This window comes from Carassius carassius, chromosome 23, assembly GCF_963082965.1.
Source record: "Carassius carassius chromosome 23, fCarCar2.1, whole genome shotgun sequence".
Taxonomy (NCBI): domain Eukaryota; kingdom Metazoa; phylum Chordata; class Actinopteri; order Cypriniformes; family Cyprinidae; genus Carassius; species Carassius carassius.
This window is the reverse complement of record NC_081777.1, coordinates 10137137-10162472: the sequence shown is the minus strand read 5'-3', so window position 1 is coordinate 10162472 and position 25336 is coordinate 10137137. Positions and strand designations below refer to the sequence as shown.

At 37.3% G+C, this 25336-nt stretch overlaps 1 protein-coding gene and 1 long non-coding RNA gene across 2 annotated transcripts in view; one reads left to right on the top strand and one right to left on the bottom strand.

Annotated features, from left to right (window-relative positions):
* The window catches only part of LOC132101326 (uncharacterized), a 963607-nt gene that overhangs the window by 84260 nt on the left and 854011 nt on the right, over nt 1–25336 (top strand). The gene's annotated exons all lie outside the window — the stretch shown is intronic.
* Nucleotides 1–25336, bottom strand: part of spon1a (spondin 1a) — a 245139-nt gene that overhangs the window by 135431 nt on the left and 84372 nt on the right. The window contains exon 6 of the mRNA XM_059506198.1: nt 22645–22793. Coding sequence (XP_059362181.1) covers nt 22645–22793 — 149 coding nt within the window. The remainder of the gene's footprint in view (nt 1–22644; nt 22794–25336) is intronic.

The following is a 25336-nucleotide window of genomic DNA, read 5'->3' as shown; positions in this document are numbered from 1 at the left end:
AAATGGTTCAATATTGAACTCAATAATTAACTCAAAAAACCTGCAAAGGCCTTTAAATGGTCTCTCAGTCTAGTTCTGTAGGTTACGCAATCATGGGGGAGACTACTGACTTGACAGTTGTCCAAAAGATGACCATTGACACTTTGCACAAGAAGGGCAAGACACAAAAGGTCATTGCAAAAGAGACTGGCTGTTAACAGAGCTCTGTGTCCAAGCACATTAATAGAGGGGCGAAGGGAAGGAAAAGATGTGGTAGAAAAAAAAGTGTACAAGCAATAGGAATAACCGCACCCTGGAGAGGATTGTGAAACAAAACCCATTCAAAAATGTGGGGGAGATTCACAACGAGTGGACTGCAGCTGGAGTCGTATGAAATAGACATGGGTTTCAACTGTCGTATTCTTTGTGTCAAGCCACTCTTGAATAGGCTTGGGTATTGAGTATTGAGTATTGATTGGAACTGGGACTAGCTTTGCGATTTTCCCAGAAACGTTCAAAAGTTTAAATTTCGATTCGTAGTTTCAATTCCTAGTCCGCCGACCGGAAGAAGAAGATACCCATACTTTCCTAAACAGAACGAAATCTCGGCAACATGCAACTTTTGCATCAAGATTGTTTCGTGCATAGGAGGGTGCACGTCGAACACGAAAAAGTACCTCCGAGTTCATGGAAATAAATATGTGCCCCGTCTTTGATGCGCTGCGCCGACTGTCCTCCGCTACCTTTTCTTTCTCCTATTTATGCGTTTAAGCTTCTTCTACACCCATTGAACGTGTTTTCTCCACATCAGGAGATAATAACGTTATCTCTCCAGAACGCTCACGCATCCTGCCTGAGAAGGCAGATATGATCATTTTCCTAAACAAGAACTCTTTATGATTTTATACTGTACCTGCTGCTAATCTAGACTGGGTTTTACAATTTGTTTCTTATTGTAGGGCCCTATGATTTCCGCGATGCAGAAAACGCGGACGGAATCGCGGAATCCAGTCATAAAAACGGAATTTACAGTTTAACGCGGAATGTCACGGAATTTGCCAAATTTTGAATTAATTAATCAAAAGTTGGTCATTGCACTTGCATCAAATTGCGATATGGACTTATATCTGTAAATATTAAGCCAGAAAAGTCTATTTAAATATGAATCCTGCATGTTCTGCGTGTCTGTGTCTTAAAAGCGACCATTCATTCATTAAACTATTAAACACACGGAAGCGCACGTCTTTCCTCTTACTAAATGAAGACGTGAACACATGAACAACATCTCCCGAACTGCTCTGAGAGTCACTTCATGAGCATTTGACCGTTTGATTTGAGTAAAACTAGCTCATCACATACAATGAACTGTATGTTGCAGAACTGTAAAGGTATTCTCGTCAACCCGTCAAAATAAAAGTCTGGTTTAGTTAGAATGTACATAGCCTAATACTACTACTACTACTACTACTACTACTACTACTACTACTACTACTACTACTACTAAAAGTAGCAAACATAATTTTTTTAAGGTTTAAATCACAAAACATCTCTTCCATGTTTTATTTTTAGTAGTAAATCACCTTTGTTAATAAAGTTTGCTTAACCAGTTAAGCCCAAATGCTATTTTGGGGATTCCCGCATGGAATTTTCTACCTAAATTCAAAAGCTTGCCATACCTACATAGAGAGGTGTACATGCAAAAGTTTGGTATCATTTTACAGGAAACCCTTTGAAATTACATAAAACACTGTTGAAATGGATAAAAATTATTTTATATGTTGTCTGTGTTATAATAAATAGGGAAAGAAAATAAGGCGCTTTTTGATTTTTTTTTTTTAATAAACAAAATAAATAATAAAGTTTGAAATTGTATAGTTTAGGGCCCGAGTATGACTGTATGACCTATTTTATGTGTTTCCAGCAGATGTAAACTAAAAGAGGAAAAAGGAAATTTCTTTCTATCATAATCTATGCAAAAGTTATTCTATTCCAACTGAAGGAAGGAATAATACCTTTTTTGTATACAATTTCCGCCTGCCCAAATTTGTAGTGTCCCAATGCTTATTTGCCATGGAATACATGCAATACCTTTATATCATTTTTTTACAGAAAACACTTTGAAGTTACATAAAAAGCTGCTGTTTGTGACAAATAGTATTATTTATGTTGTTTCACATATGATGAACCACCTCAATACAAGCCGCTTTTTTGTGTGTGTTCTAAACACTGTCTTTGAAAGTGGATAACTCAAAACTGCAAACTAGCAAACTGCTTTAAATTATAAAAATTATCTGGTCTATCACAATATAAAATAGAATCCACAATCTCTAGCTTCATATCATTTCATTTATGTCCATTCTGTATTGGTATACTGATTAGGACATCTGACCTGCATCCCCATCACTTCATCTTTTGTTTACCAACATCTCTCTGTTTGTTTGGACGTGCAAATCCGCTCCCCGAAGCTTGTACACGACCTTCGGAGCGTAAACAAACAAATATATGTTCATCCACACAGCACTGTAATAATCCATGTGTATTTACTGTACTTTCACTGAGATGCATCATGTACTGTACTTTTCTGTTAATAAACAGTTTACCATATTGTTAGCGGAGCTTTCACGCTTCAAAATAAAGATTAGAAGAAATAAAAGTAACTAACAAGCGTATAGCCTCACCAGATGCGCGTCCTGTCCTCTCCACGGCGACGTGGTCATCCATAACTTGTAGTATGATTATTACACATTGAAAATCATGGAAACACGAAAATGTACCTATCATTCCGCACACAAAATATTGCATTCTGTCATTCGGTACACACGTGTACTGTACCGAAAGCCCTGTACCGAAACGGTCCGGTACGAATACACGTACCGTTACACCCCTAATATATATATATATATATATATATATATATATATATATAAAATAATTTGCACTGAGGTGAGAAATTTTACATCGCGATTCTATTGAAGATCATTCGATCTGTGATTGTCACACAATAAAGTGATCTACATCGTCAAATTCCTGAGAATGAGAGCTTTCTTGTGATATATGACTTAACTGTTTGGTGTAAAATATTTTAAATACACATTCTTATGAAAAATTATTCGCAATCGTTAGACGGAAATTTGTGTGGGAGAAACATATATTTCTTAGCTTAATTTTACTACTTTATGAATCATAAAACCCAGATATTCTTTGTAAAGAAAACACTCTAAGCTTTCAAATGAACCCATATGGGCTGATACCATATAAGGAAGGCTTTGCAAATGAAACACAAACATTTTGCATGCTATTTTTGGAGTCAAAGGGGTTAATTTTCAACAATTAAAAGATCAATTAAATTAATGTTTTGTGCCTTCATTTGATAACCAGAAAAATGCAAATACACAACATAATTTCTGAGGGGGAAAAACATTTCATAAGGCTATTTTAAGGACAAAATTGAATAAATGTAAGTTGTTTTTATGCATTTAAATAATTAGACATGGTAAAACACATAATTAGGTAACAATAAAACATATGGTGAATAAAAATAAAACATTTCATAGGTCCATAAATATGTAATTTTTTAAAACTTTTTAATAAATTGATGTAAAAAAAATAGAAGTTTTATGATTTTAATGAATTAGACTTGGTTTATTAATTGGTTTATTATGATTAATACAACTTAATTTAACCATTAAAAAGGAGTTGAGAAAAATTTTAACAAAAAAAAAAAATAGAATCCATAAAAATTTTAACGGAATTAGGAAAAAAGTAAAACTGAATTTGGGAAAAAATCATGAGGTTTTCAAAAATAAAACTCTTGAGGAAAGTGTACCCCCTGTGGAAATATATTCATAATTTATAATATTTATATTCAAGTTCATAGATTTGATATTTATATTGTAGTTGAAAACAGCCCTGTGAGAAATTCATTGTAAAATTAATAAAAAGTAAAATGTTCATGGACTAAAAATTGATGGAGAAAGTCAGACTATTTCCTTCAGAAAGACTGTTGGTTAGCTAGATCATTTAAAATATCCTAAACTTTTTTGACTCTTAAAAGACTCGGAATCGAGAATCGTTAGGAACCGGAATCGAAATAAGGAATCGAAATCGGAATCAGAATTGTTCAAATTCAAACGATACCCAACCCTACTCTTGAACAACAGACAGCGTCAGAAGCATCTCGCTTCAAAAAGGACTGGAATGCTGCTGAGTGGTCCAAAGTTATGTTCTCTGATGAAAGTACATTTTTTCATTTCATTTGGAAATCAGGGTCCCAGAGTCTGGAGGAAGAAAGGAGAGGCACACAATCCACGTTGCTTGAGGTCCAGTGTAAAGTTTCCACAGTCAGTAATGGTATGGGGTGCCATGTCATCTGCTGGTGCTGGTCCACTGTGTTTTCTAAAGTCCAAGGTCAATGCAGCCATATACCAGGACGTTTTAGAGCACTTCATGCTTCCTGCTGTTGACCAACTTTATGGAGATGCAGAATTCATTTTCCAACAGGACTTGGCACCTGCACACAGTTGCAAAGATACCAGTACCTGGTTTAAGGATCATGGTATCCCTGTTCTTAATTGGCCAGCAAACTTGCCTGAAAATCTATGGGGTATTGTGAAGAGGAAGATGCAATACGCCAGACCCAACAATGCAGAGGAGCTGAAGGCCACTATCAGAGCAACCTGGGCTCTCATAACACCTGAGCAGTGCCACAGACTGATCGACCCCATGACACGCCACATTGCTGCAGTAATTCAGGCAAAAGGAGCCCCAACTTAGTATTGAGTGCTCTACATGCTCATACTTTTCATGTTCATACTTTTCAATTGGCCAAGATTTCTAAAAATCCTTTCTTTGTATTGGTCTTAAGTAATATTCTAATTTTCTGAGATACTGATTTTGGGATTTTCCTTAGTTGTCAGTTATAATCATCAAAATTAAATGAAATAAATATTTTAAATATATCGGTCTGTGTGTAATGAATGAATATAATTTACAAGTTTCACTTTTTGAATGGAATTAGTGAAATAAAACAACTTTTTGATTATATTCTTATTATATCACCAGCTCCTGTATTGTGTTCAGCACTTTGACAAGCTCCTTTTAAAGGCGCTTTATAAAATAAAGTTTATTATTATTATTATTATTATTATTAAGTCCCCCTCCATCTGCACGATTAATCGCATGCGATTCTCATTCATGTCTCGTTAGTAAAGCCAGTTCTGTGATTAGCAGTAAATATCCATCACCTGCTTTCAAATGGAGCGGCAATTAATAGACAGAGCCGTAGTTCGCTGACAAGCTACGCAATATCGCTTTCATAATCTTATGCGATTCATCTGCGATATGAACGCGATATTGCGTAGCTTGTCAGCGAACTATGGCTCTGGTAGGCAGGTAGTAGGTAGGCTGTGCTCATACAGCTTTATTTCTATGTGACTAATTTTAAATCGCGATTAAATTAATTAATTCAATGTATCACTTATTATTGTAAAACGATGATTTTGGGTTTAAATCTTTAACAAAGCATGCAAATGACCTGGTTTAACAATGTTTTGTACATTTGTTTTAGTTTTTAATTTACACTACAGTAGGGAAATTACAATACTTCTTTCGTAATTTCTACATTTTAAAGATATATTTTGAATTTGGTCTACACTTAAACTGCTAGTTGTCAGCAATTCATGCTGCACTTTTAAGCTTTAACATGCTTCAGTGAAAAGATGCTTATAGAAACGCGTATCACTACAAATCTAGTAGTGAAATGCTGTAATCATCTGTCACTAAAAATAAAGGTTATCTGGTGACTGTTGCATTCTCAAACGTGTGCTACACAGCACATGCAATAATCAGGTTCACTACATTAATTCACTGTGAGTGGAGACGTTCTGAAGCATGAAAAACACAGAATCATGAGCTGCTCACCTGAACGAAGTATGTGCTTCACTTTGAAACGCACAGCTACAACAGACTTGATAAAGGGATTAAGTCATTGTGCTTTTTAATTCATTTTACAGATACTTTGCCAAAGAATAATGGTCCAAAATGCAATTTTAAAGACATATTATTTTAGAATAAGAAGTTTAAATATATTTTAAAAACTACACTAAATAACCTTTACCATCCATGGAAGCTTTTTCATTCCACAAAAGGTTCTTAAGAGTGGTAAACATTTCTTTAGATTATTAAAATGTTCTTCACTCTAATCAAAAATGGTTCTTTTAAGAACTGATCATTGAAATGTTCTTTGAGGAGCCAAAACTGGCTCTTTTATGTCATCGCCAGATTCAACGTAAAAATGTCTGTGGATTTATCTTTTACATTTTGAAGAAAGCAGCTCATGCCCTATAGCTCTGTTTAGCACATGTAAAATACCTATGGAGGCTTAGGGGAATGGATAAAATATTTCACATCAGCATGACCAAACAGATGCCTGTGATGTGACCATGGGCGTGCAGGCACAGTAGCTCAGTTTGTCAAGAAGCGGTGTTCAGTCATCAGGACCCTCCCACTTGGCCCAGGAGCACTGAATGCTGAGGTGTAATGGACTGCTAAATGAATGAAACATTAGCTTATGTAACGTAGCAGCAAACCCTGCTTCCCAGCTCCTCTAGCCACCTGTGGATTTTGAAAACATCTGAAGGGCTTTGATCATTTAATGGTCCATGCAGTTTCATGAAAATGTGGTCTGGAGTTGCCTGGCTAAAAAGACGTTAATAGGCTGTTAAACTAGTTTTACCAAAAAGACGTTTAGTCAACTAGATTCACAAGATGAACCGTGCTAGCTGAACATGGTCACCAACATGCTTTGCTGTACAAAACCTTGACTATGTTAATAAATAAGCTAGATGAGTCCCAAATTAACATTAATCTACAGAAACCTAGACCAGCATGAACATTCAGTAAAACAAGATCCAAGATCAGGATCACATTGCATGGTAAGGTTTAGGACTTAAATTGGCACATTGACAACATTCTAATTATAGATTTTAGATAGTGTTAATGTTAATTAGGTATTGTTGATCAGTGTTGGTCATCTTACTCTAAAAAAGTAATTAGTTACAGTTACAAATTACTTCTCCCAAAAAGTTACCACATTGTAAAGGTAATTATATACTCAGCCAAGTAACTGTGACGTTATTTTTTTATGTTCTATAACGCTATTACGTTCTATAACATCTTTAGTATCAAATATGTTTATATTAGCTGATTGAAGAATAAAAACTCTATATAAAGTATTTTAGGACATTTGGTATTTATTTGAACTCAATAGATTGCAGCCTGCCATATGGTATGCATAGAAATAAATAAATAAATATTGAAAATAAAATTCAAATGCAAAATTAAGACACACAAATGTAAACTTGGCTAAAAAGAAACAAAGGAAAACCTAAAGACCTTTTTTTCCTGGGCATAGCGTGCATGTTACAGAAACATTCTTGCCTTTAATTTCAATTAACAAGAAGTAGTACCGGTACTTCCAGTTCGACAACGCTACCTTTGAATTTCCCCGGCTCGTTGCCATTGTCGCTGACGCTGTCTTGTGTTTAGTGGTAGTCAGAGTGTGCAGTGAGACAGCGTGATCATCATTGCATTTGCAACGGTGTCATCATCCCCACCCCTGCTCTCTCCAGGCAGCTGATGTGTAGCCAAAGCATGACACCTCGCACTTTATTCAACCAAATTGTAGTAACGCGACACTTTACATTCTCAGTAAAGATAACGGCATTGCAACGATGCGAAAAGTAATTAATTAGATTACTCCGTTACTGAAAAAAAAAAAACTCTGTTAGTAACGCCATTATACTTAAACGCCGTTACTCCCAACACTGTTGTTGATGTGAATTCAAGTTCTGCCCGAATGATCAGTGAGAGCAGAACAATTGTCACATTTTTTAAACTCAACAAAATGGTAAACTACTGTGTGCATGCTCACAGATGAAAACAACAGAGAACAAAACATGTTGAAGTGGATTAGAGCCCTACTGTACACGAGCCTCAATTATAGGCCCTAGCCCATATTTTTTCAATTTCTGTCAAAACAGCTTATACTGCTGTTTAAGCTATTAAAATGTTTCAGCTTTGTATGTTATGGAAAGATGATTGTGTGTATGTATATATATATATAATTTTTATTTTATTTTTTTCCCGTTAAATATAAGTTTTTTAAAGTAATGACCAAGCGGTCAGCGGCAGATAGATAATAGCCTAAATATGATCAGTTTAGCCTTCTCAAATCATCACGACTTGCCTAAAATAAAATTTATAGATATACAAGTTAAAGCATATCACAATGTTAGTTTAAATGTTTAACCTAGATAAATGTGTGCTGTTAGATGCATATCCAATACTTTGTGTGGAGAGTTGAAGCTGCACTTGCATTTTTTTTCGACTTTAAAATACACAGTAATTTTTGCTCATAAATGCTAGAGTAATACATCATTCTAAACTGTAAAGGGTCTGCTTTTATTTGTGTGCATTCACAATATTACCAAAACGTTGTGCTTTTACAAAATAAAGAAAATAAACACTCTCTGCCGTCTCGGTCTTGAGCAGGAACACTTCACAATGATGAAACTAAACTCATTGAATTGCCTCACAGGCATGATTAAAAATATAAAGGATTTTCAACAACAACAACAGTAATAAATCACTTTCACACACACACAAAAAAAGGACTACATTCATTCATAAAATGTATGTCTTTGTATAAGGTTTGGCGATATGGCCGAAAATATTATTCAGTATTATTATTATTATTATTATTATTATTATTATTAACCACAGTATTCATTTATTTTTCTAATTTTTTTCAAATCTCACTCTCATTAGAAAACATTTATCTGTTTGTATGATGTGATTCATGTTGAAACACATGATTTTCAGAAAAAATAAATAAATTAATACATTTTAAAAAATTATAAAAAAAGGTAAGCATGTTGGTCCACCCATAAACCTAACTATCAATGGGGTGTAAAATGCTCGTAAAAAAAACAAATGAATAAGACTGTATGAATTCATACAAATTAGCCACCAATTTGCCAAAATGTAAAATAGTTGGTGTTGAATCGACTGAAGTCACATTTATTCTTTTGTGTGATAGTTCATCGCTATCAGCATAAATTTGATCTCAATCCCACTTTGAGATCGTTTTATTGCCAAGCTGTAATTTGAGGCTTTCAATAGGTATGATTGATAAAATGCAATCATCACTATAAAAACTATTTACAGATTTCCCTAAACACATTCATACGATCATAATTTCATACTGCGTTTTATGACCTTCTTGCCTGTGCTTAGTATTTCAGGATGTTGAATCATAATCACAGTTTTGCCTGCCAAAAAACAAATAATTTTTTGCTGTTCTATTTGAAAACGCTCTGTTTTCCTAAAAGGTGACAGCTCTGCCCAACGTTATAGTTGACTTGACAAGCACCCAAGAATCTGCCAGTTGACTGAAATTAAACAATCATCAACATCATTATGCAGGACAGCATTTTTCAAACTTTCAGCAGCCTGAGGCGACACAAGACCCTGAGAAAGGCACCAGCAATTGGATGTAATGCATGGATGATGAGAGAGAAAGTGAAATAAGAAAGAACCAAGTGGCAGTCATCCAAAATCCTGATGGTTTAAGACTCCCTGTGAAAAGGCATCAGGAAATGTTTCTTGTCACCGCATTATCCTCCAGCCACCTCTTAGACTTTGGCACAGTGGCCATGGAAGAGGTTACAGATGAATGCTATTAGCAGGGGCAAATCATATTTAATTGATAATATGTTGTGCAATTTCCACAGCTATGTGTCTTTTGCCTTCTATGTGGTAGGATTTGAATCTCTGTCACAGTTGGTATTCCACCTGAGCAGTTGTACACCAGAGGTCATATTTATCAGAGGATGTTCAAAGACTGTGATCTCTCCAGTCTGATGCTTTCAGGGTTGAATCACGGCATTGTAGAGAGGCCACTCACATTATTGATAGATGGGATGTGGAGCGGACATGCCCGTCTGGATATCCATCATGTTACTAACCACTTCTTGCCTTGAGAGATCCTCAGACAATGGAAGTCTCTTCATGAGCCAAGAACCTCACAAACTTTGGCAAATTAAGTTATTATAGCAGCCAGCCAATAGTACATGAACTGTCAATTTTAGCCAGTGTCTACCGTTTATATAATATGCATCAGAGAGACTGTGGCTGAGGTTGAGTATGAGGTTGAAGTATGTGTTTATTCTGAGAAAGCTGTCATATGCCATAAAGTGTAATGCTAAGGGAAGGAAAGATGTGTGTTTTGAGAGGAGGAGGCATTTCATAAAGATCTCTGTGATGGCTTATTCTAAGGAATAGAGGTGAGGTGTAACGACTGGTCATTGTCAGCGTGTCATCCTCTAGAACAGAAACAGGCAGTCGATTCTCTGGCAGATTCATCACGGGGGTTCTTTCACAGGAGTGACAAAGACATTACAAGATAAAAAACAAAAACAAAAAAACAAACTCACAGCTTGTATGCCCACCCAGGCATGAATGTTGTTTAATGGGTCCTATTTATACTCAGAATAGCTTTCTGTAATTTATTATACATGGGCAACTGCAGGGAAAACAAACAAGGATCATTCTGATGGTGTCTGGAATAGGAAGATCAATATACACACCAGAGACAATATATTTGCATGCATTTATAGACACAATACAATGGATACACTTTTTTAAACGGTCATATTCTTAATCACAATAGAGCAATTATTATTATTATTATTATTATTATTATTATTATTATTATTATTATGATCACATAGAAATTTCACTACCACTGTATGATTTAAGCATATGCTGCCATTTTTTTTTTTTTTTATAAAGAATCTAGAAATTATTAAGAAATATTTCAGCTCTTATTTTTCCCATTTCTTTAAAGGTATATATATATATATATATATATATATATATATATATATATATATATATATATATATATATATATATATATATATATATATATATATATATAATTATTATCATGCACAACACACTTGGTGAAAAAAGAAAATAAATACACTACTAAACGGTTTAATATTGTTAAACATAACCTTACAGTACTATTGTAACACACAACACACACATCTAAAATAAAAGACAGACTTGTTGTTGCAATTTTGCACATGGTGCTGAAAACCCTGTGTGGGTTTCATATTTGAAAGTCCCTGTGTGGTTTGAATTTTCTACCTACCCCATTTTCAATCTCAGCAGACAAACAATACATCTCTTAAACTGTTTCATGTTATTGCGTTTAACATAAAAGGGAGACCAATATTGCAATCATCTTAATGAATACTTCAACAGAAAAAGTCTTCACACCCTGCATCAATTACAATTTTAGACTATTGTTTAAACCAGACTGTGCCAAAGCTTTAGAATATTATTATTTGGCAATTATACCCAAGGTTGTGAGGGCAGTGGGAGGAAAATGGATGAAAAAGAATGTAACGCTTCCTTGTCAAATGCAGGAGGAAATACCTCCAGCAAAGTGCTGACTGAATGCTGTTTCATGTCATTTCTGTCACTGTGTCAAACAGTCAGTGCCTGTTAGACAAGGCTCTTTTGCCAAAGAGTTTTTTTTTTTTTTTTTTTCACCGACACTACACTAACATCTATAGACGTTTTGCTCTGATGTCAAGTGAAAAGTGCTGCCGGTAGAGTGAAGACAGTATTAGCTGCAAACTAAGTAAATTAATCCAAATTCAAAGTGTTGAAACATCAAAATGAACACAAACATTATCATTTCCACAAGTGAAAATCTAAAATCTCAGACAAAGACTGAACCTAAAGCTGTCATGGTAACAATGAACATTGTTACTGTCTCTCATTTAAGTCAAGCAGTTATTTTAGAACATTCAGCATGGCTGTCCACTGTTTTAGGATTATTGTGACTTTTCTTATAAAGCAGCATTTATTTTATTGTCATTTTCAAACATAGATCAGTCAAAAAAAATAACTTTTTGTTAGGGGTGTAATGGTACACGTATTCAAACATTTTCATCATGGGTCTTTCGGTTCGGTGCGCATAACAAATACAGCATTTTTTATTTAATTTTTTTATTAATTTTTTATTTAGACAATAAATGGCGTTTTGAAAGTCTTTGATGTGGCATGACCGATAGCTGTATAAATGCCTCAGAGAGCTGATTCTTGGACGGTTCAGAAATGTTCTGATATAAACATTGACTAGAGTGGCTGCGATCAGCTCTGGTACCCGTGTCTGAGCCATAACGTGCTGCATACTTGTGCAGTGTAAATGGGGTCCTTTCAAATGGCAACCCAAAAAGTTTAGGTTAAAGCTGTTAATTGTAACCTTATGATGTAAAAGGGCTCCTTATAGTTTAAAGAATAACAGGTCAATTTTTTATCACTAAGGAAACTTTTATTATAACGTAATGTATTTAAAGAAAGAGCAACTTGTTCAGTAAACTACTTTACAGCCCCCCCACCCCCAATCATATGAAACCATTACATTAAAACCGAGGTATGCACCGAATCATACTTGTGTACTGTTACACCCCTACTGTTTATGCACACTGAATATTCATAAAGGTCACTCATTCCCCATATGGACTCTTGCGCCACTAACTGTTACACTATACCCTGGACTACATTTCCCATTATCCATTACACTGATTGCACACAGCTGTCATCAATCTCCTGCTCACCTGAAAGCGATCACACCCACTATATAACACAGATCCTGCTCAAGTGACAGAGTATTGTTTTAGCATTTATCACTCTCATAGCGGTAGCTACATTACGGAGCCAGTATATATATTGTTTGCAACGCTTGTTTGAATCACTCTCTTGCCTTGGCCTTTATTTATCTGTTCGCCATTGTCTGACCCTTGTCTGTTTTGTGACCATGCCTGTAAATAAAAGCTTTGCACATGGATCCGCACGCTTCATCTGTTTACTCTGTAACAATATGCATATCATGTAGTTATTTTAATACATTTTAAAACTAAATAACCAAACTTACTAATGTCTTCCCCAATTTAATTTGCAAAGGAAGTTTTCACATGACGCATATGCATCTTGGGGGATAATAGCCTATATGCTGCTTGCCTGTTGCATTCCGTAAATGGATATTTGGCTTTTTATGTTAACAAAATACAACAACTGCAGAGGAATCTGGACCTAACTAAAATAAAGTCAGATGAAGATGCTGACATATGATGACTCAAGTCTGGAGTCCGAGATCGGACAATCTCATAAAGGTAAAAATTATTTCAGAAAAAGGACCATTTACATCCAAATGTAATTTAATATACACAGAACAAAACAGATTTCACAATATAAACTGCTTAATCTGTCTTTTTCCGTAAGATTTGCTATATGAGTTTGATGTCTGCTTTTGTGTATTTAACTTGAATCATGTCCAGCAGATATCTGTTTTACAATAATGGGTGTTTCACTCATTTATTTGCTTAATAAAAGTATACTTTGTACTTTTAGCTAGTGCAGCAAAAATCTCTTTGCCATGGCAACCTCAGTGCGTACTGCTGATCTATGTAATCATAAAACCACTTAAATGGTACATGGAGTGTGACTTTTTAGGTTTACTACAGAAATGCTAAAAAGTTTAACTGATCAAATCAACTGGCTTGGTTTGAAACCCTTTGTTTCCTAGGGCTTTTTGAAGACTGCAGAAAAGGCTGCAGTTTTTAAAATAAATTGTTAAAACTACTTCAATACAAAATGTTTAATTTATGCTGTTGCCCCATACATTTTTTTTTACTGTTTTGTAATTAAGTTACAAAACAGAAAGATATTTAAAAGACACAACTATGCCTTATGAGACTTTTATATAAAGTAAATACCACATATATAAACTGTCAAAGCACCCCTCAGAGGTTGAGTGGGGAAAAAGAGTGAAAGTGTCCAGTGTCTCATCTAGACCGACTGCTGACTAGCATTGCTATCATCTTTATCTGAGGTGGAACCTTATTTCTTTCCATGTGGGGAGAGAACAACAGTTGCTCAGTCAGGAAATGGATAATTTCACAATCCATCTGAGATCCTCTGGTGGCCTGTGCCAGCAGAACCTGAGTCAGAGACAAGGCAGCCATTAAAAGCACCACAACAGCAGTCTTCTCATTAGCACCACACTGAGCTGAGGTAGGAGCCAGCTGCATACACAAATTACCAACTAGGTGAGAATTGAAAAATTGATAAAAAGATAATTGATAAAAAAAAAAAAAAAAAAAAAAAATACAAGCAATACAATGACATCAGCAGCTGCAGCCATATATTTATTCAGGCCTGTAGTATGGACCTCTGATGCACCAGGGAATATTTTAGTGACCTCAAAAATCTGTCTAGTTATTGTTCCTCTAGTCAAAGGCTCAGGTGTCATCCATACAGACCTGTCACAGATTGGCTTATGCATACAGAGAAGAAAAAATATAAAAAATAGGCAGTGTATCCCAAAAGCATTATTAGCCAAGTTAGTAAAAGGTTCTGTTGTTAGAAACATAGGTCAATTATTTCAACTAGCATTCACAAACACCGTAGCTTTCATTTTACATCTTAAAAAAACAGCCCTTCATAGAGAAAGGCCTTAACAGATATGCAAACATGCAGCACTGACATATGGCATTTGGGTAGGGAATTACACGGGTGAGAACACAAACAATCACACTCTCATTGCTGTGCAGAAGCTGAGACTCTTTAGAAATAGAAAAAGCATAAAGGTTTTGGAGGAAACATTAGTGTTATCTGAGCTGAATGAGATGGATGCACCGAAGCATGGAGATTTTATTTTCCATTTACTTCCCCACAGAGCATCAACAATGACCTGCAAATTTATGAAAAACATTTCAGCACACAATGACAACTAGCAACAGCCTCTAGAGGGGAAGCATATCATGATGAGCTGCGGTGCAGGAAATTGAGAAGAAAGACTTATTTATCAACAGGCAATGGTTCTTTATCAACACAAAAATGGAGAAATTCATACAAACCAGACAGAAGGTTGGACAGATGGGAACACAGATAAAACTTGTCTGAGATGCAGTGGCAGTCTGAGGCACTCAAAATAAAGCCATCATTTACAAGTCATCTCTAACACCACACCTGCTTGACCGGGCAAGGACATTTCCACACAAATACTTAAAGGACCCATGACATGAAATTTTCACTTTCTGAGGTTTTTTTAACATTAATATGAGTTTCCCTAGCCTGTATATGGTCCCCAAGTTTCTAGAAATTTTAATCGGTGTAAATTGAGATTCTGCTATCTTTCTCTGCCTTTGAGAAAATGAAAGCTCAAACGGGCTGATCTGGAATCTCCTCCTTGTGACATTATAAGGAGAAATGTTACCTCCCCTTTCTCTGCTTTGCCCGCCCAAATATTTACATATAATTCATGTCAGTACAGGCGTTACAAACAGACTTTGATATGATGATATGGATTCGACAGCACCGCCACAAACAGTGAGTAACAGTGTTCATTAATGCCCGATCTGTGATCAGTGATTTCTGATGTGTAGCTTATTATTCAAGTTCACGCAGACTAACTTTCTAAATTGTTTAATACGGTTTATGCATCAGTGAATCAAGCCAGTGACTAAACGGTCAACTTCACATTGTTTCTCTTAGTAGCATGAAACAAATCTGTTATTTAAATTGTGATTTAACTACAGAGAGCGATCAAAGAACGCTCCCTTTATTTTTACGGAGCTGTCACACATCGCGAGTATATCTGCACACTTGCCTAAACTGCCATTACAATGAATGATGCTGTTATGCTTCACAACAAAGTGCTTACTGTATTCATGTGGTGTATTCATGTGTTTGCTGTTAGTTGTGGTGAAAGCATTTTGTGAGAGAAAACGCGTTGCAATAATGACGAGATCACTGCATTCACGCGATAAACAGACTCTGTTTACTCAATGCTCATCACAGCAGCCTTTCATGTGATGTGAAAAGATCTAAAAAATAATTATATACTCAACACTTCCACGATTCGTTAATCTGACAGCTGTAATAGTAAATATATATATATATATATATATATATATATATATATATATATTTGAGAGGGGTTCCACATGTAATATTCATTTCATATGCAAAGTTGTCAGCCAATCACAACAGTTGTCGTTTACTCGGAGTCTCACAGCAGACACGCCGCTTCAAACAGAGCAATCAAGCCAGAGTGCTAATATATAAAAATCATACCAACAATATAAGTACACCTAAGGAAACATTAAAAAAAGCATTTAAAAAAAGGAAATAATCCATGTCATGGGACCTTTAAGGAAGGAAGACTTTAGCTTCTCATCTACCTGGCTGAATTTTCACTGCAAACACACAGACTATTTCTGTTCATGTCAGTGTTTCCTGGCATTTTCTTGCTTCAGACTTTAGCTGATGGTTCATCTTTGCCAGGACCAAGACTGTAAAGGAGCAACTAAAATATTTTGAAACATAGGCTACTGGAACAAAAATGGGATAAAAGGGGATAAAAATACAAATGATTTTCCCTAACTATCTAAAATGTTTCTTCTTGATGAGATCAAATGCAGAGCAAAAACCCCAGTAGCCTCAAATGTTTATTATAACAGTTCCACAAGATACCACAAGATATCACAATGTTTTGATCTGTCCTCAGATTTGCCAAAATTAAAAAAGACTGCTGTCAGGAATAAGAATTAATACTCGCAAAAACATTTTAACTATCATGAAAATGAATGTGCAAAATAAAATGAATGTAGGAATAAAAAATGGCTGAAAGATTACTGACATAGATTGACAGTCACACAGCTAAATGTTTCTTTCAATTTGATATAGTACCTGAGACAGATATTTGTTGATTTGAATAAATAACCCCGAATACCCCTCACCCAACAAGCAAGCCAGGAGGCAGAAGTACCCCAAAACTGCAACTAACATCCAGCCAGAATCAGACCTCAGGTTAAAAATCAGCAAGATAAGACTGTTATACAAACCAAATAAATTTAGACAGTTTCACTCACTATGAAAGAGACATACAAACCCTTTTCATACTATGCATTATATATGAAAAATGCATAAACATGTATTCAAACTTACAATATCAAGGCTTCCATTTTATATTGTGGTGCCTTTGTATTACCTCTAAACAGTGTTAGTGGTAATGCATTACAAGTAACACGAGTTAGGATTGTAAACAGGAAAGTATAATTCCTGATTGCCCCCCTCACCTCCTGAGGGTGTGATACCTTCATGCTTTAAAAGATCACTGTCTAAGAATACAGCAGAGATACTTCTTCAGGGAAAGATTCTTCTTCTTGAAGAATTAGAAGTTAGAGAAGATGATGCTGAGCTAGAAGTCTTCAAAGGACCCCTAAGTTTGCACCAAGCAGCAGCCTTGTCTTTTCATTCATCAAGGACCTTCTTCATCAAACCTAGGTTCTCTCTTGTCAACAAAACTTCGGTAAAGCTTAACTGGAGCCTCAACAAATTGCATCAGATCTTTCTGTAGCAAATTAGCTCAAAAGGAAAATGTATATAAATAACAATTACAATTATTTATATCAGCTGTCAGAAATATTACAATCAACTAATCTATTAATTCACTGAACATTCAGTGTAATTTCAAATCAACTATAAAAATGCTAATTTTTTGCCCACAGAAAATAACGTTCTTATAGCATTAATGCATTAGACCATGTAGCAAGATCAGGAATAATTTCAGTGACTCTGCAAGCAGTGGCAGAATCAGAAACTCCAGCAATTTGTGCACAACATTTGTATTTAGTAAAAACTAATACATAACTAATCTAACACACTTATACACACGCTCATGCATATATACAGGAGAAAGGGGAATAAAAGTGAATGAATGAAACACTCACAGAAACAAGAGAATGCAGCTATGGAAAATGAGTCAGTTTACCACCTAAGCAAATCATCAGCACCTTTGTATCAAAGGAGTTTACAGCTTATACTAAATCTATGTTTCGTTTAGTTAGATGGTTTGATGGTGAAGCTGAAGTTCTGATCAAATTCTTCCGGGTTGAAGAGTGTTGAAGATGTTATTTTGACTCGGTGGTGGCCGGGTGAGTTCTCTACCACATGAAATGTTGCAACATGGCTCGTTACAACTTTTAGTGGGGTCTCGGTTGGACTGGATGCCCGAGAGGATCATAACAGCAGTAACAACACAACATAATTAGAGAGAAAACAAAGTGAAGGATACAGAGAGGTGAGGCCTTTTAACTTCTAGCAAGGTCACACCTTCAGGGAGGCAGTGAACCAGTGGTAACTTAAACTTTCGGAAGGAAAGATCACAACTCTTTATCTTTGAGCATGGTATCTCGAGTGTAACTGGATTGGGTGTTTATGCAAAAGCTTTTGAAGATTCTTATTATGCTCATATTTTGCATAGATATCAACATATTATATACATTGGGGAAAATATTTATTTGATCCCCTGCTGATTTTGTAAGTTTGCCCACTTAAAAAAAGGAAGGGTATGTAATTTGCTATGGTAGGTTTATTTTAATGGATAGAGACAGAATATAAACCAAAAAATCCAGACAAAAATAAAATAAAAACATTATATAAAGGTTAGAAGTGATTGGCTTATATTAGAAGGTTAGAAATCGATGAAGTGTTTGATCCCGAAGTATTTGAGCAGGAATTCTGTCTCCCACAGATCGGTTGTGTGCCCCTTTGGAACACAGATTAGTCCTGTCACTTTAAGAAGTTACTCCTAATGCCAGCTCGTTATGTGTATAAAAACACCTGTCCACACAATCTGTATCTTCCATTCCAACCTCTCCGCTGTACTGTAAAATCTTGGACGAGAACCTCCTTCCCTCGGCCAGAACACTGAAGATAGCTCATGGATGGGTCTTCCAGCGTGACAATGACCCGAAACATGCAGCCAAGGCAACAAAGTAGTGGCTCAAAAAGAAGCACATTAAGACCACAATTCTATATAAAATCTGTGGAGGGAGCTGAAACTTAGAGTTGCCAAACATCAGGCAAGAAACCTTAGGGATTTAGAGTGGATCTGTAAAGAGGAGTGGATCAAAATCCCTCCTGAGATGTGTGCAAACCTGGTGAACAACTACAAAAAAAAAACACCTTCTTACTTCTGTGCTTGCCAACAAGGTTTTCTGTACCACATACTAAGTTATGTTTTGCTTGGGGAGAAAAAAAAACAAAAACTTTTCACTCATTGAAATGCAAATCAATTTCTAACCTTATATATATATATACATATATTCTTTTATGGAGAATGATGGAAATTTCCTCTGACAATAAGTGAAACTTAATTTAAATTTTTAGGTAATTCAAAATAACAAATTCTTTTAAAAGCCACTTGAAAGTTTCATGAAAAACTACTGGATGGAAATGGACATAAATTAGACATCTCAAACAGATGGTGCTTCTATTCTGCTCGAGAGAAGGAACGATGTCACAGTGTGGCGTTCCCACCCGCTGGCTCACTGTGCCAAACACCCCCCACATTCATCTCTTCTAACTCTGGCGTCCAATCAATTTCTTCATTTCGATCTAGGTGGTAACAGCACATAATGATTCCTTGATTTAAACACTGCCATTGTCAGAGTGATTCCTGTAGCTTAGAGAATGGCAACTAACTTTCAATAGGGAGAACTGATTTCATGGAGTCTGCTCCATTCAAATTGGTCTGGAGGGACAATGTGAATTCATAACTAAAAATCAATAAAGGCTGTCGATTTTAATAGTAAAATGTACTATTTACGGTGAACTGAGTGAATAACATCAACTTTGACTTTGAAAAACTGGCAGAACCTTTGCAACAACACTAACAAGTGGTACCGTTTAATTTGGCATTATAAATTTGAATAATGTAACATGCATTTATTTTGTAAAGCTGCTTTGAAATGACGCATGCTTTTCTTTTCAACACTAGTTAAAGTGTGTTTTAACACAAGTCTAGTTTGGCCAATAGCCAAATAAACATAACATGACACACACACACACACACACACACTGTTCAATACATGCACACACTACTCCTCTATAGACCTATAGCTCTGTACTGCCTGTGTATTTTGATGCATTGACTAACATAAACATTCAAGTAATTAAAAAGTAATTACACTGTTGGCCTTGCCCTGCCAACTTTGCAAAATGACATCACACTAGTTAAAGATTATTTTGACCAACACATACTCAAATGCTTGTTTGCTTGCTTATTTATTTATTTATTTATTTTTGTTAAACGATGCTACACCTTAGCCTGACTACATCAGACTTCGTACTTCCGCTCAATTTCCATTCACTTCTTTTCTCAGTCCGAGATAGCGAACTATCTCCCAGTTTTCCTCCTGCTCCAAAACAGCCGGCCAATCAACGAACAGAGGGCGAGCTGAGAGGCATGACGTAGACGCTAAGCGCCAAATTTAGGATTGTAGTTTAGGTTAGGGAAATCGAAAACTGACAGAGAGACACGGGATGCTATTTGCTCTGTTGTGGAGAATATTCCTGCCATTTTCCAACTGAAGCCCGAACAAGAAAAGTGTTTGTTTCACATTTTGAATGGAGGTGCAGTTGTGGCTCTACTCCCGAGTCCCGACAGGTTTTGGGAAAAGTTACACTTATCAACAGTTACTGATCATTAGCGAGAAACTGGACAGGCCAAAGTCCGGCAAGGCGATAATTGTGATTGTGAACTGGCATGTTCACCCGACTATAAACAGCCCTACTTTCAACATACTCAAGAGCCAATGCAACATACAGTGATATGGCTCAAATAACAGATTTACTGGAGAGCTGCCACAGAGATACAGTACCGCCTTCAGGGTTTCTATCATTTGCACAGATTAGCTGAAGTATCTTTGGTGCACTGACTTGACAACATAATTATCAAACTGACATTTCCAACCATGTCAGCCAATGCTGTTTGGATGCCTGAAATTCATGAGTCTAAAGGGACAATACACTTATTGAAGTTAAGTTGAATTTGTTATTTGTATTATTATTATTATTTTCACAATGCATGTTATATCAAAGAAGCTTTGTAAACAATAGTGCCTTCCAACACCTAGTGAGTCAAAAGCAACAAGAGACCAAAAAAAAAAAAAAGGAACTAAGACTCAAGGGGCTGACTGTATATAAGTATTGTTTTGGTTTAGGCCCAATCCCAATTCTATTTGATACCCCTTCCCCTTTAGAACATTCAATTTATTTTGAGTTAGTTTATAAAATTGTAAAATATATATTATTGTTTTGAGTTTAATGAACTTGTAAAAATTTACATCAACTGAAATTTTGTCCCCAACAGTGGTCATTTGAACATTCAGAAGTATATAAATGCTTCTGCAACAAATGTCATTAGTATGTTTTTGAACAATAAGGTTTCGAAGGTCTTAAGAAAACTCTTTGCTTTTACCCATCATTAAATGTTTCTTGAGTGACATGTTGGTCATGAGACATCTTTTTATAGGCCATCATTTGGGACTGAACCAACAAATATTAATTTCCACTGACAAGGGGCAGATATGCTTTCTAATTACTGATAGATATCAGCTGGTGTCTTGGCTTTCCGTGTCTTTTTTCACCTCCCTTTCTTCATGTGTTCAGTACTTTTAACAATGTCATTCCACTTAATTACATATAACTTAATTTCTATACAAGTAAATATTTATAGGCTATATATTTATTCATAATTTTGTTAATAATAATAATAATAATAACAATAATAATAATAAATCTCTACTATAAATGCAACAAATGTGACAAAGAAAGATCACTTTTATCGAGAAAAGAACCTCCATGGTGATGTCGTGACATGTCACTCACTAACAGGAAAGATTACGTTTTAACACTGATTTATTCAAAATCACCATCAAACTTTTATAGTATACTCTTGTACCTTAACTATTGTAAGAGAGATAACAAATGGGAGTGACTATTGAAACAGAACTAAGTTCAATCATCTCCTTTATCCTCTTATCTTCTATCCTTTCTGTGTCAATTCTCAGCTGATCTTGGAAATGGAAATGCATTGTGCATACCGGTAACCAAACATCTGAGCTTTTCACAGATCTCCAAGAGCATCTGCACGCTCTACTGAACTTAGAGAATAGGCACAGAGCTTGTCAGTTGCAAAGGTCTTTTCTCGATGCTCCTCACAAAATGACCTCAACTGCAGGTAATTATGATGCTCCAGTGGAGAGCTAATGTAATGATCAACCTGATCCATTTCAGCTCTATTTTATCATTGCACCACCATAGACACAGCATCTAATTCCTATTATTATTCTTATCAACATTCTTCAAGGACAAAGAGGATAATGCCAATACTGATTTCACTCAGGTGACTTATGATTAAAGCACTATTTGTTTGCAGCTTCAGGTTTGCAAGATGAATTTATCTGAGAATACATGGGAACATTAAAGTTGTGGAAAGACATTAATCCTAGATACAAAAAACAATCCAATATCAAGATCTCAATACTTTTCATATATACTGCACAACACAAAAACATTCATTCACAGAGGAACTGTTGACAATTCCATAAATAAAAAAAAACTCTCCAAAACACCTAAACCAACTACAGCAGAATATCAGATTTCACATCATGACTGTTTCTGGATAAACATTCAATGATAATGAGTTTGGTTACTCAATAAACTCCACATTCTTACCTTCTGACGGATCTCTTCCTCCATCTTGACCGGTGAGCCCAGTTCAGCAACCTGTTTGACCCCTTCACTGGCATAACCTCCATACTCCCACAATATATAGTTCTTCGAATGGGAAGCTCCAATGAGGGCTGACCAGTGATTGGCTCTCCCTGTGAATATACATAAGCTCCAATTTATAAGAATAATACATGATCAAATTACTTAAACAATAAATTACTAAGTGAACAATTTGCATGTTTTGCATGACATCATTATATCCATTCATGTATAAACCGTAATATCTAGCCTCTGTTAAATGTCCTATATGCATACACTAGAGAGAGGTTTTCCAGCAGATGATGCAGGATATAGGCGAACGTGGTGACGAACGCAGAAGCACAGAGAAAATTGAAAAACAATACACCACTAATGAGTTAAAAGTACAAAACATACATAATCTGTAAACTTTTTTAAACCAATGACAGCGCTGCGTAGCTGCGCGAGCCTGTGGCGATGCAGCGCGCCAAAGCCCGCCAAAATGGGCGGGGCGAATGGCTATATAAGCAGGCAATCGCCAGAGGAAATCAGGTCATACGACTGAAGAGACAACACTGAAGCCGCAGCCTCGTGGCACGGCATATAACGCAGTACTCGTTCCGTATCTCAGGGAACCGAGGTTACGTTCATAACCGAGTACGTTCCCTTTCGATACTTCACTCATACTGCGTATGGGGAACGAATTCAACCGCGCCGTGCCACGGCAGGGAAGTCGTGGCCTAATGGTTAGAGTGTCGGACTCCCAATCAAAAGGTTGTGAGTTCGAGTCCCGGGCCGGCAGGAATTGTGGGTGGCGGGAGTGCATGTACAGTTCTCTCTCCACCTTCAATACCATGACTTAGATGCCCTTGAGCAAGGCATCGAACCCCCAACTGCTCCCCGGGCGCCGCAGCATAAATGGCTGCCCACTGCTCCGGGTGTGTGCTCACAGTGTGTGTGTGTTCACTGCTCTGTGTGTGTGCATTTCGGATGGGTTAAATGCAGAGCACAAATTCTGAGTATGGGTCACCATACTTGGCTGAATGTCACTTCACTTTCTTCACTTCAAGACTTATCTTGAACACCCTGGGGTCCAGAGAATAAGTGAGAGGGCCGGAGCCGTCGAACCCTTGATGCTACACTGCTAAGAGGGAGCTAGCTCCCTGGAGGTGGTATGATGATGGAGTCTGATAGAGGTCGTCGTATCAAACCGAAAGAACCCAAGCGTGCAAGGTCGGGATATCCAAGTTATAGAAATTGACAAAAGTGGACGGCGAGGACCAGCCGGCCGCCTCACAGATGTCCTTGATAGAGATACCACTAGACCAGGCCCAAGAAGAAGCCATCCCTCTAGTAGAGTGGGCTCTTACTCCACTCAAGGCCCATAGAGGAGTAACATAAGGCGATAGCTACAACTATCCAACGCGAGAGGCGTTGCTTTGAGTCCGAAGACCCCTTGGTGCGGCCACCAAAGCAGACAAAAAGCTGGTCAGATTGCCTGAACAGCTGTGACCGCTCAATGTATATTCTCAAAGCCCTCACTGGGCAGAGTAAATCCAGCTCTCGCTCACCTGACAACGGAGGCAGAGCTGAGAGGGAAATCACCTGTGCTCTGAATGGCGTCGAGAGCACTTTAGGGACGTAGCCATGCCTGGGTTTTAAAATGACCTTCGAGTCATTGGGCCCAAACTCAAGGCATGCAGGGCTCACCGAAAGGGCCTGCAAATCGCCAACACGCTTGAACGATGCTAGAGTAAGTAGCAGAGCGGTGTTGAGCTTTAGGGGCCGAAGGTCAGCTGACCGCAGCGGTTCAAAGGGAGGTCCTTTGAATGCTCCAAGGACCGTGTGAAGGTCCCAAGTGGGAACGGTGAGAGGACGTGGGGGCTTCAACCGCCTAGAACCTCTCAGGAAACGCACAATGAGGCTGTTTCGACCCACTGATTGGCCAGCAATAGGAGCATGAAATGCTGCGATGGCTGCTACGTAAACCTTGAGCGTGGAAGGGGTGAGACCCCTGTCTTGACGCTCTTGGAGGAATGAAAGTATCGGAGATACGTCACACTCAACAGGGTCTTCGTTTTGTGCTGAGCACCAGTCAAGGAAGACTGACCATTTCTGGGCGTAGAGGCGTCTTGTAGACGGGGCTCTTGCCTGAGCAATGGTGTGTAGCACGTCCCCGGGGAGGCTCAGAGGCTCCCATCGAGGGACCATACATGCAGAGCCCAGCGTTCTGGCTGTGGATGCCAGATTGTCCTGTTCGCCTGAGAGAAGAGGTCCCGCCTCAGGGGGATCGGCCATGGGGCTTTCATGGAAAGCCTGAATAGCTCCGAGGACCAAACTTGGCTCCTCCAGAGTGGGGCCACCAGGAGGACTCTGTGCCTGTCTTCCCTGACTCGTCTGATGACCTGAAGGATCAGAGCGATCGGGGGAAAAGCATAAAGAAGGAGGCTGGGCCAGCCGTGGGCCAGCGCATCTGTGTCCTTTGAAAAATAAGTTGGGCAATGAGAGTTGCTTTCTGAGGCGAAGATGTCGACCTCTGCCTTTCTGAAAATCTCCCAGATTTTGAGAACTGTCTGGGGATGGAGCATCCACTCGTCCGAGGGGATATTGCTCCGCGAAAGCATGTCTGCTCCCAAATTCGTCTTGCCAGGTATGTGTCGCCTTGAGCGATCGCAAC